This window comes from Tigriopus californicus, chromosome 10, assembly GCF_007210705.1.
Source record: "Tigriopus californicus strain San Diego chromosome 10, Tcal_SD_v2.1, whole genome shotgun sequence".
NCBI classification, from domain to species: Eukaryota; Metazoa; Arthropoda; class Copepoda; order Harpacticoida; family Harpacticidae; genus Tigriopus; species Tigriopus californicus.
Window position 1 is genome coordinate 375,750 of NC_081449.1, and position 12,884 is coordinate 388,633.

The following is a 12,884-nucleotide window of genomic DNA, read 5'->3' on the forward strand; positions in this document are numbered from 1 at the left end:
TGGGGGGAACGGGTGGGGGTGGGGTTGTGAATGGTTGGTTGGTTGATAATAATAATAATAGTAATAATAGGTTTATGAATGACTATGATTGTGTGTGCGTGTGTGTGTGTGTGTTTTGTCATGATACACAGTATTACACTAGTATTGAATGCCACCAGATCAGTTGTTGGAATTGACGTAGAATAATATATACTATACAATAAACGTAACATTTGTATGCGACTTGAGGGTTGGAAATGCGTGCAGACATAAGGAACTTCCTTCATCATTATCATCATCATCATGGGTGGAGAAGGAACAAGGATCAGGACAAACAGGAGCTGGATAAGGAGAAGGGCAAGGGCAAGGAGAAGAGGAGAAGAGGAGAGAGGATAAGCAGGATAAGCAGGACGTTGAGGCACTTTCACCACGTTCGTTCACGGAGAGAGAAAGAGAGAAACTGCACCATCACAGGATTTTCTTCTCATTTTCACCACTTGACTGCTGTCCGTCGGCTTGTTCTTTCTATTTGATGGTGGTTCGTCGTTTCATTTCAATTGGCGGTGGTTAGAATCCGCTTAAAGCGTCGTTGATTTCATGGGGGAGAAAGACGAGGACGAGGTGGTGGGAGTCACGCAGGATCTGTCCAGCATTGCTTTGCGGAGTGGCCAAGATGGTTGTGGCGGTGGTGCAAGCAGCGACAGCGGCAATGGCGATGATGGCGATGATGTTCTGCAACCACTCTGGTTGTTGGTTTGGTGCAAGCGGGTTCACAGCTGGGGAGTACTTCAAATTACTCTAGTTCTGAGACGTACGCATCGTCGACAGCTTGTTGAAAGTTGAAAGAAAGTTCCGTTCGAGTTTTCTCTGTTTTCACTCACTCATCATCCACTGCACTTTCTACTCCCGGTGGTGGAATTCTTTCCAAATGTCATAGTCCTTTTGTTTGGTGTCCGCATGCATCTACTAGTACGTGGTAGGAGAATTAATCATCATCATCACCAAACGCGAAGAAGCATTTGTTGTTGTTGCTGGAGAAGTAGGATTCGTCATAAAAGTACAAGTAGTGGGAGGAACAGTAGGAGGAGGAGTAGTAGTAGTATCAGTAGTATCACAAATTCATCAGCTGATGGAACGTTTCAACCCTTTCTTTTTCGGGTGCATCATGGGTGGCGGGGAGCGGCGGTGCTCCTCGTCCATCTTTTTCTCCAAAGCCTCACTGCCGACCTCGATCTCCGAGGATTGATCCAAATGCGCCTCCTGGGCCTCCTGGGCCTCCTGGCTCTCGAAACTCGAATAAGCTGAACTCGAGGCTTCACCCCCACCCAAGCCCGAGGAATGATGGGTCAAGGCGGACGAGTCGTGGCATCCACTGGTGTCAACGGAGGTCGAGGTCTCATTGCCTTCGTCATCCTCGTCGTCGTCGTCGTCCTCGGCAAAGTCATGATCTTGGTCGTGATCGGTGCGCTCACTGTGCGAGGTCTCGGCACTGTCACCCAAACCATGATGACTAAGCATGTGTCGCTTGTAACTGGCTGAATCCTTGTAAGACTTACCGCACTCTCCGCACTGATGAGGCCTAAAAAAAACCCAAAAGACAATTTTCAAAAACACATTTCACGGATCATTTCGATTCCTTCAAAGGGATAGAAAAACAAGTCAGGAAACCAGATCAGTTTATAGACCAGAGGCCAAAATGAAAGAGAAATTTCAATTCTCTTACAGAGACAATGTCAACTTTCACGTGGGGTTCACACCACGACAGAGAAGCTGTGGACGGATTGACCAGTACTCCTTAAGGGCACTGCTTCCATCGAGGATGACGCTAATTCCTTCTGCTTTCAATCATCAAGTGGGGGCAAATATTTTCTTGATCAGTAAAAAACATCATCATCATGTTAATCCAAGCAATTTCCCGTTACTAGCTTCCCCCTCCCCCTCTTGTTCCATTATTTTATGTCTTGCCAATGAGTCAAACGAATAAAAACAACACCTCAATGGCCGTGGTTTTAACCTCATCGAACTTTCAAATGGCACCAATACTCACTACTCAGTCATCAGCGTCATCTCACGTCGAATTGAGAGCAAGCAAGGATGGAGAGAAAATTTCATCAGATTTTGCTCCGAGCATCTTTTTCCCTTGGAAATTTCAGCCTTTAGTAGAAGAGGGCCCACTTGTGGTATCACTACTCGACTACGGAGCCGACATACCGCAAGCATCAAAAGCATCAAAGCCGATTCAGAGCGAGACGCTACTGAAAAGTGTGCAGGCGTTTTCCCGAGTGAAAAGGTGAAACTAGCTCAGATTGAATCAATTTTTTTGCGCGGCCAAGTGGCGACGGTACTGCTCGTGAATTAAGGAAGGAAATCTTGCAAAATTTCATGAGGGGTTGGGATTGAAAGTCATTCCCAACTTTCATCTGACACCTGTGAACCGCACGCAGCCAGTGGACTAAAAACTGTGCTACGTACAGTACGTAGATACACACAATATAAGGATCGAGCTTGGTCGGTCGGTCGGTCGGTCGGTCGGTCGGTCAACGTAGAATGAGAGAAACGCTTACCGAATGTTGGAATGAGTTGCCAAATGAGTATTTAGGTTGGAGATGTGACCAAAGGCTTTGTCGCACACGGTGCATTTGTAGGGTGTTGCAGAACTGTGCGTGGTCTCATGTTTTTGGAGATGGGCCTTTTGGCGGAAGCGTTTGTGACAGATTCCACATTCGAATGGGCGTTCACCTGGTCATAGAGTCGAAAGGTAAATTTTTGAAAAGGGCTCTCCACAGAGTTAAGAGAGTCCACCAAAGATGCCTTACCTGAATGAATTTTCTTATGGGCAGTCAGATTGGATTTGGAAGAAAAATTCTTGCCGCATGTGTTGCAGATATGCTTCGACTCGCCGTGGTGCATGTGCTCGATATGAGACTCGAGGCTGCTAAGGTGACTAAATTCCTTGCGACAAAAGTTGCAATGGAAGGGCTTGGAGTCTACATAAGTAATGAAAGAGACGATGATTATAAACGTTCCCCTTGGTAGGAAGCAGTGGTTACAAAGATGGGCTTACCAAGATTTGGACCCAAGTCTTTGGGCTCGTGCTTGCTTGAAGTAGGTGTGGACGACGAGATGGGTCCATTTTGACCTGGGAAAATACTGGGTGTCATACCAGGGAACACAGATTGGTAGGCAGAAGGGGGTGGACCCGGCTGGCCAAGCATGGCTGAGAGTACGGAGTAGTGGTGGGATAGACTAGACGGGGGAGGTTTGACCAGATCATTGGGGGCGGGGCCAGACAGAACAGAGGGTCGGGGCAGACCCGAAAGTTTCATCAGATGTTCGGCCAAAGCCGGATCCGTGCCGGGTGGAACGGGTGGGAGTAGACCCCCGAAGAAAGGAAAGGGCATTCCCGGGGGAAAGGCAGGAGCAAGAGGTAGACGCCCACGGAAGTCAGCCTCATCTCGGGCGGTGGTAGAGACCTGATTTTCATCCTCGTCGTCCTCATCGTCATCCTCTTCTTCCACATCCACGCTAATGCTGTCGGCTTTGTGCCTGCGCTCCCTGTTGCCAATCGAGAGATCGAGCCCATTCTCTTCCGGATCGGAATCATCAGAAGCCACACCAAGAGGAGGCACTATGGTAACACTCACCTCCCCGCGAATATGATGTGGCTGAGGATGGTGCAACGCTTCGTGGTGGTGGATGTGGTGGTGATGATGAGGAGCAGGAGCAGGAGCAGGAGGAGCAGGATGGAGGCGATGGTGGAGACTGGTATGTCGCCTATTAAGATGCGGATGGGCCTCAGGCCTGTTGTGGTCTGCGGAAGAATGAGGTGGTAGGACTGCCAACGGCGGCGGCGGCGGGGGCGGCAAGGGTGGCGACGAAGGCGGCGTCAGCCCCGAAACGGGTTGGGTCGGAAGTTGAATACTGGGCGGCAATTTTGAGAAGCTCTTGCTCGAGAGGATATTGTTGTTTTCGCTCTTCCGCAACAAATCTTGAACCATGCTCTTGGCATGATGATGGGGATGGAAGGGGTTATTGTCATTCCTGTCATTTTGATTCAAAGAGCCGTAATACAGCGGCTCTGGGTTCTTTGCCAATAGAGCACGGACCGTCTGCATGTCGTTCTTGCGTCTCCGACTCCCAGGGCTGGTGAGCATGAGGTTGGGACTGGGATGGTGAGGGGAGGCGGGAGATTTGTACACGTCATTGCCATTGAGGCTTGAGGTCGCATGCAAGGTTTGAAGGAGTTGTTTCTGTCGAATGGAGTCGGCGAGGCTGTCCACTTTTCGCATTTTAGCAGCCCTGTTCTCGGCTGAAGCCACCACGTTGGTGGGAATCGGAGGGGATTTGAGACTGACGGTGGCCAGGTGGTTGAGTTGACTGAATTGGGCGAGGTTATTGTGGAACCCTTTCTTGATAGCATCCTCATGCTCTTCCTCGAGATGTTGTTCCAACTGCGAACGCTCATCATACTGGCTCCCACATCGAGCACAGATCAAGTGACTGAGTTCCATGTGCTTGAGCAGCTTATTGGGTGAACGCCACACTTCGTTGCAATGATCACAAGGAAGGAGATCATTGCCAGAATCGTGCTGCCTGGTATGAATCCTTAAGTTGAATTCGCGGTTGAAGGTAATGCAACATTCGTTGCATTGGAATGCCTGGCTTTCCTGGTTCAAATGTTCCTCTTTCACGTGGTCTTTCAGCACCGAGAGCTCATGACTAGAGAACATACACTGGCGGCAATCGTACCCATGAGTGATATCGTTGTAATCGATGAACGATCCGATCTTGTCCTCCTCCAAGCTTGTGGCTTCCGGCTCTTGGGCGGATTCTTCCACCTCCTCGGCCTTGGTCTGAAGATACTGAGGGCGGGATTGCTTTCGTTTGGGGCTGGCCTTGGCCCGGGAGTGATTGGCTCCATTGAACGAGGACACAGAGGAGGTGGTGGAGGCTGCGGAAGAGTTGAAGTTCTTCTCTTCGTGCGAGGAGTCGGCAGCCGGTGGGGTCACGGATTGGGTCGAATCAGCCATGGGCTCATTATCCTCTGATTGAATGCTCTCCTCAGCGTCGTCTTCCTCATCCAATTCCCGCTTACTCAGTTGAGTTTGATGAGATGAGTCATCGTCTTGGTAGGTAGGAATCTCAGTGATGAGACCATCGCGCTTCTTTTTCTCGTAGATGTCAGTGGCTTGAATGTGTCCTTGGGTCTTCTGATGCTTTTGAAGATGGGCTTTTTGGCGGAAGAAGACCCCACAAGGTGTGCACTGGAAAGGTCGAACACCCTTATGGATCCTTTGGTGCATGTTGCGATTGCTAGCAGATGTGAAAATCTGACAGAGGGAAAGCGACAAGAGAAAAGACGAAATTAGATCGACGTACACTCTTGGGATTTCAACGGATATTGACAACCAATCACAAGACAAAAAGATTCCAAGCAAATCCCTTTACTGCTTCAAAATATGCCAATTCTAAGGAAAGTTGACGTCAGTTAGTCAGCCAGTCAGTCAGTTAAAGCTCTTACCTTGCCACATGTCTGGCATGGATATTGCCTTTGTTTCATCTTTTGATGGGTCTTCTTGTGAGCCTCGTATTGACTGTAGAGCGTGAACGTCTTCGCACACAGGGGACAAGCGATGGAACCTCGATTGCAGACGCCTTCCTTATGGTCAGCCGAGTCAAAATCAGGACTCGTAGTGTCCGAACCACAAAACTGACACAAGTCCGTATCTAGGCGATAAAGAAATCCAAGTCAATTCCGATACTTTAGACATGATCCTTGAGATCAGGCGAGATGCTAATAAGTACAGTCATAGTTGACTTGTTCCGTCTTACCTCGCTCTTGACTACTCTCTCTCGACGAGGGCGGGACCCCCGTCATGGCCGTGGATCCTGAGGTATAGAGCTCCGCAATGCGAAGGAGCTCAGCTCGTTGTTGGGGGCCAGGCATAGCCAAGGTCGGATAGGCTGGCATTCTGGACTTGGAACTCGAGTCCGGACGCACCTTGAGATCCAATGGGGCATCGTCTTCGCTCTCGTCCGCCTCCATAGCCTCTGCCGAGGACGGTACATCCACCGAAGTGATTGATGCCTTCCGACTTAAATCCACGGCAGTGTCGAGATGGTCATGCACATGCCGATGGTGGTTGGAGGTGGTGGCCTCCAGGAGACGCGAAGCAGTGGTGGATCCCGACGACGAGTACCTGGGTTCCAACATGGCACTATACGAGCACACGGAGGGGAGGGGGCGGGAGAAGGAGAAAAATAATTGGTGGTTAGTTGATGAGTTGATGCGACATCATCTTCATATTCTCGGACTCAAAGTGACTGTTAAACAGGTGGTCAGAAATTGTGCTGAGGTGGCGAAACTTAATTTCCTGGCATCCTTGGAATCAATCCATTTTGTTTATTGCGATCATTGACCTTCGACTCGGAAAAATTTGATTAGTCAAGTCGCTAGTTCTGCTACAGCACTATTTCATCTAATACCACTGTAGGATCTGCCTCAGATCTGCCTCCTGCAAGACTTCTCGTTTCGTTCAGTCCGATAACATTCGTGCACGTCGTCTATTTCCAAGCTAGGTGTTTTCTGCCCTGAATTGAGCGAGAAGAAGAAGAAGAAGAAGAAGAAACAAGGCTCTTTTGACTTGTACGCCAAAATCGAGCTAGGCCAGCATTTTCCGAATTCTTTGGATGCAACAAGGCAAAATTTCTTCCTGTGATTCCAGACACACTTTTAACACTGCTACCTGGGGTGCGTTAAACAATGAGCGTTGTACTCGTACTGTCTTCACGCTCCTCTTGAAAATTCAGTTTACTCTTTCATAAAGACCCTTCGCAAAGCATTGCTTCTTAAAGATCTATCAGAAAGAAAAAAAACGTTTTGTATACAAAAAAAGGCGAGTGTGAGCAAACAGAGCTTGGATAAGTTGGTGTATTGAATGTTCATCGCCTTGTTCTCTACGTCAACCCAGCCTCCAATTTCTGAGACAGTCTGAGTCTGATTTTCAAGGTCTTGCACATTCGGCATTAAAGGTAATATACATGCACCCACAACATGAAATCAATCAAGCACGCAAAGAGGGATGTACATTGTCTGAGAGATGAATTTTAAGAGTGCCAACATGAAGATTGCTCAGGTGAAAAGAAGAAGACACACCCTTACTAGGACACTTAGGACACTCACCCGAATGTTGGCCAGCTAAGGTTTCTGCTCATCATGGTCAAAGCCATCTTCTTAGTGTTTGAATAAATAAGAACAAATTGTTACTAAATTATCTGCTCTAACAGATCACGTGCATTCTTCTTTTCACGTTCACGTCCGAGTTACGACTGAAGAGTGCCTCCCAATCTCCTGACTCACTGAATGGAAAAGCTGCGACGCATTTTTTCAGGCCCCTTTCAAAAGGCACCTGCTTTCCAGCCCTGCCCAACTAACAACAAGAGCTCTCCAATGATTCGCCACGGGCCTCTTCAACAGCACCACCAACCATTGGGCAAAGGTTGGTGCTCAAGCACGAAAACAAGGAGAGTACCTGAAGGAGGAGCTGGAGGCGACCACGCAGAAAACACCAGAAGAACACGTCGCATGGCCAAGACCATGCAAGTGTAGTTAGTTTAGGAGTGAAGCTGGCACTGAACTGCATTGGCGCTCTCCAGAGGCCTACACAGTGAGACATACGGCGTTTTCAAGGCAACAAAGGAAACGCCACACAACCACTCACTTACATCTCTACCCAATGGCCTTCACAACGTCAAATGAATACCAGGAATCTTGGTATTAAAAGCCTCTCCCTCTCAGAGGTGATATGAATTCGAGAAACGTTGCCTTTCCAACCGAAACTGGAATCCAGCCTCTCCGACAGAAGTTGGAAAGTACAACAGTCGTCAACAGGAGCAGCACAAAGGGCTTTGAGTACTTCATAGCCAGCATCCTGTCTCGCAGGGCTTTGATTCGATACGGCTGACTACTAGAATACTAAAAGATGGAGATAATTGACTCGGGTTTGCTCAACCTGCTAGGCCATTTGATAACTTTCTCAGAAACGGCAACTACCTACAGATCATTCATTTCTTGGCGTGATTCATTCACCAGAGAAACTATAAACCATATACCTACAACACACGCCTTAGGGCAACAGGCAACAACAGCCCGTACATTCATACACATGACGAGTGGTTGGTGGGCAAATGGATTCCTGGAAAGCCGTCGTCCGATTGACTTTCCACCAAAGAGGCAACACCCGTTTCCTTTTGTGTGACTCAAAGCTTCATTTTTTCCTTCTTGAATTTGAGGAAATGCCAATGAGCTTAAAAAACGAACACTGACAACACTAAAAAAGACGGTTGGTTGGCTGGGAATGGAGATTTGGTTTCTGCCTTTGGCGCCAAGGGGAAATTCCAACGCACTTCTCTCAGGCCTAAATTTGTGGTTGACTTGGTATTGCATTAAGAAAAATAGCATACGAAATAGAGTTTACATCCTGGTTCGATGCAAACAGGTTTGGCTGCCGGTGCCATTATGTTGGCTGGTATTATCTATTTTGAGGGCCGAATGAATTTCTCGACAAGCTTGTGTAACTTGTGTGTAATCGAAGACGAATGTGATTCCGACATTTTATTGTCGTTTCACTTCTTCTCGGCCTTTGAGCGCAGTTCTAATAAAAATCTCTCAGATTTCTCATCATGACACACCACAATGTTGTCTCGGAGGATCATTCATGGAGGCACAATGCCAAAAATAGCATGAAGGAATTGCCATTCGCCTTTTTGAGTGTTACATTTGCAAAATCAGTTGGTGCGTTGGTGAGTTGGTTGAAGGTGGCAGTTGATCAAAGTTAGTTGGAAAAATGAAAAAAAAGTGTCTGTTGTGTTGCCTGGCTGGTTGGTTGGTGGGTTGGTTGGTTGTATAGATGGTTGCCTTGAAAGCAGGTGCCCGTTCCGAGTAGTAGCATTAGTAGTAGAGTGCTGGCTTGTATGCCCATGCAGTTCCTCCTTATTCTCATCACTGGAAGCCTTGCCTCTCGTTCAGGAAGAGCGCAACACACGGCAAACACCGGCCCACGACTGAACGGACGAGAAACAGCCCGAGAACTTGGAAGAATAACCATATATACGTCTCCTCCTCCACCACCACCACCACAACAACAACAACAACAACAACAACAACAACAACACGGCAACGGAGTCATTGGTGAGTGGCAACTGCTCTCCGGCTTCTTAGCTCCTCGTTGTGGAGACTCTTGGAGAACTTGACCTTGAAAACTCAGTTTTTACCACTCTCCATCCAGCGAAGCCACTACGTGAGCTCTCCCTCTTCGTTTCATCCAGCGAATACGTACATATTGTCCGACCAAGTTGAGGTGGAAAACTGCGGAATATTCCCCGTCAAACGAGGATTGGTCGAATTACGTCGGTTGAAGATTTTAGATCTTATAGGATCCATGTTAAACATCTTTTTAACTGGTTGAAGAGCACTTATTCGGACTAGTTATTTTCCTGTCTGGCCCAATGAGTAGATTCTCCTGTGAGGAAGGCATGTGAGAAGGAAGGTGGAGAAGCAGGTGTCCAACGACCATTACTAATACCTCAGTATCTCTACTGTTCATACTGTAGGTATAAGATTCTGAGGGGAGACAAAGGCGAGAGAGAGCCATGAAAACCCGCCACCGCCATAATCATACTACATACGCTACTGTGCGAGAACTACAAAGCAGTAGGTGAAACAACTCTGGCAGACTTGTATGGAGGTGGCCAGCTATCCAGCTAGCATTGGATTGGGAAGAAAGGTGTCCTTGGGAAAAATGAAGCCAGAGAGATGGAACTTTTTTTCTCTCTCTTTCTTTTCTCATTCCATCTTGCCTCCAGGCGCTCACTGTGTCGTTTATTGCAATACAATTTGAGTGAATTCAAGTAAACACTAAGCATGAACGTAAGTAAGTACACGAAGTGTAAATATGATCCTGCAGATTTGTTGTTTTTGCTCGCCCTACGGAGTCGGCCGTGAAACCATTGTCATGGTTGTAAAGAATCAATCTCCTTGTTCGCTCAAACAAGTACGCTGTCTGAAGTGAGGGAGGAATATGTGCCATACTCATACACATTCACTGACTCGCATGTTGCACATAGAGGAGAAAGAGAAAGAGACCAAGAGAGAGAGGGAGAGAGAGAGAGAGAGAGAGAGAGAGAGAGTCTCCTTCGGGCGGAGTCGTCCAATTCCAGACACAACAAAGTGGTGAAAGTTGGAGACCTTGAGACACCCCCTCGAATTTCCTCCCCCTTTGTGTTCAATATGAGAATCAATGGCACAGTTTTCGCCTCCCCCTTCCAATGTCCTCGTTTTTAGAAATGTTTGCTGGCTTGGTTGCCGAGTGAAAAAAAAACGTGAAAAGCGGCAAACATTCCCGTTCAACCTTCTCCAGATACGGGTATGAAAATTGGGGAGGTATTTTCAACCAACGGACAGTCACGAGAAGGGATCTTTCTTCAACCTGTTGCCCGTTGAAGAACTCCCAATGAGACAATTGTCGATTCATTTCTTTGGGAGGACACACACTGGCATTAGTGGGGCACTGATGGAGAGTCGAGATAGCCTTACTGACCTCGTAACTGAAATTCGTTTGTCGAGAAAGAACTTCCCGCCATTCTCTGTACGTAGTATCTCAAGACCGTTGGGGGATGGATGCTTGAGTGGAATGGAAACAAGAGACCCCCTGCACACATACACACGCACACACGAGCTATTCAAAGGGCGATTCCGGCAAGAATGTCTTGAATCTCGTGGGCAAATCTGAGGCGATTTCGGAAAAAGACGAACAAACCAACCCTCAACTCACAACGACCTCTTGCCATGTCCTTGAAACCGAGTAGTGATTTCTAAGCAATAAAATGAATGTGCTCGACATTTTCAAACAAAGGGATCATCGACAACCAGGGTGAAAATGGTACTCATTCCTTAGTCAAGTTTCCAGTATGTGGTATACGTACGTGGTAGTCAGTAGTCGAAGACCCGTCGTCTGTGTGTACTGCTCGTCACCTTCAAAGAAGCCAATGAACCCACAGCCCCCGAAATTCCACCCCAGTGTTTCCTCACCGGACTCATTCGCTCATCTCCTCCCTCCATTTGCTCCACCTTGCTCTTCATTCCTTTTTTTTAACTTGGTTCGCCTTTCATGTCTGAACTGGACACCTTGGAGAAACAACGCCAAATTCGAACAATCCTCGAGTGCTCAAGGTCAAGATTGGATGAAGATTGGGTACAACTACTGGAGGGGAAAAGAACAAGAAGAGAAGAACAAGAGCAACAACAACAACAATAACTCAACAAAGGCGGGCAGGATCGGATCAAGCGGATCGAATCCTCGAAATCGGAAAATCTCGAATTCATAAATGACGGACTGGTCGCTCAAATTTTAGGCAATTGACAATTCATTCGTCTCTTATTGGGCTACTATGCATGTTGAAAATCCTGCTTGCTTTTACTCGTGATGAAGCGAAAGAAATCTGACGGACGCAATAGAACTTGACGCTGACGCTTAGAAAAGAGGAGTGAAATGCGGAACCTCCTTGCTAAAGGGGGAAAATCAGGAGGAAGAGAGAAATCCAAATGATAAGATGAGAATGCTGATGCGCGTGGCTTGTTAAAAAAGATAGAAAGAAAAGGGAAAAACACCTGAGGCATTTGAGCGTCATGTTTCGGAGGGACTCAAGTTTAAGAAATCATAGACGAACTACTCATTTTCAAGCGCATCAAAACATACTTAAAAAAAAAAGATTCATTGACGCCACACAAGAAATTGCGTCTGAATTCCATGTGAAATCATCACATTGCATCATTCTCAAAGTGAAGCGAGTGACTTGGAAATTCGAGTTTCGAGCTCGACTTCGTTCTCAGAAGAGAAATGTGGCAAGTTGGAGGCTGATTTTTGCTTCATTCGTGCACACACACATCTACACACCCACAACGGACACACAGGGAAAGTTTCGCAAAGTTTTCTCGACTCAAACTGAGATTTCTTAAGTTCGCCGTGTTGGATTGCATGGTCATCATTATGGCCCTCGTTTTTCTCGTTTCTTTCTTTGGCGTGATTCCCTTGCCCATATCCAAAGATCCATGTGTCATCTATTTGTCCCCTGTGATAAGACTCTTCTTTACCTTGGAATGGGCAACAGAGCCAAGAAATCACAGCTCGAAAATCGATCAAATTCTCCCAATTTCTATGGTACTATAGCCAAAAGCAGCCCACTACTCTACCACTACTACTACCATCACCACAATTCCCAACACTAGCTCTAGAATGAACAGGAATTCAAGTTCAAACCAGGAAATAAGAATCTTGACTCACTCTCCTCACACCGTACTACGTGCAAACGAACGAAAGAACCTACGTAGAGGGTCGAGTGCCCAACAAGTCAAGAGTCTGGGCATGAGGAAGGAAAATAAGAGGAGGCGCGAGAATGGTTCCTTGACGGAGGCCTCATCTCTTTCTGCTCTTTTGAAGTGACAGAATAAATGAAAAAAGCCTTACCAATCCATGCAAATGTTTAGGTTGATGTAAATCCAGTCTCACTAAACTCAAACCAGAACAAGGAAAGTCAAAGTGGCATTGCAATAGCTCGGACACAGTCTTCATTCACACGACAACTCTGAACTTTTCTTCCACACACGTCACTCAAGAAACAGGGATGATGAAGGGGATGGATGGATTTTGGGTGACAGGAGAAACCACACTAGTATATGCATATGTACGTTGGAGATCAAGATGCTTTCTTTGCACACCGAAAAAAAGTTTTGGAGTTAACCAGATATAAAAAATAGGAACACACTCAGTACCTCCGCATACAGAACATGGTGGTTAACTAAGTATCACAACAAATTTTTCGCTCCTTGCTTCGAAGTGAAAAAAATC

General features: G+C 47.0%; 1 protein-coding gene across 2 annotated transcripts; it reads right to left on the bottom strand.

Annotated features, from left to right (window-relative positions):
* Positions 1 to 88: 88 nt before the first annotated feature.
* LOC131888450 (uncharacterized) lies at positions 89 to 12,855 on the bottom strand. Of its 2 annotated transcripts, none has more exons than XM_059237302.1 (7): positions 12,504 to 12,855; positions 5,812 to 6,197; positions 5,501 to 5,706; positions 3,044 to 5,309; positions 2,796 to 2,966; positions 2,544 to 2,718; positions 89 to 1,558 (listed from the first exon to the last, which is right to left on the bottom strand). In XM_059237302.1, the coding sequence occupies exons 1-7, from the start codon at positions 12,509 to 12,511 to the stop codon at positions 1,102 to 1,104; spliced, it is 3,669 nt and encodes a 1,222-aa protein (XP_059093285.1). In that variant the 5' UTR covers positions 12,512 to 12,855; the 3' UTR covers positions 89 to 1,101. The 2 variants fall into 2 exon arrangements, with proteins under 2 accessions (XP_059093285.1, XP_059093284.1); XM_059237301.1 differs by lacking the exon at positions 12,504 to 12,855 and adding an exon at positions 7,163 to 7,579.
* Between the last annotated feature and the right edge of the window lie 29 nt (positions 12,856 to 12,884).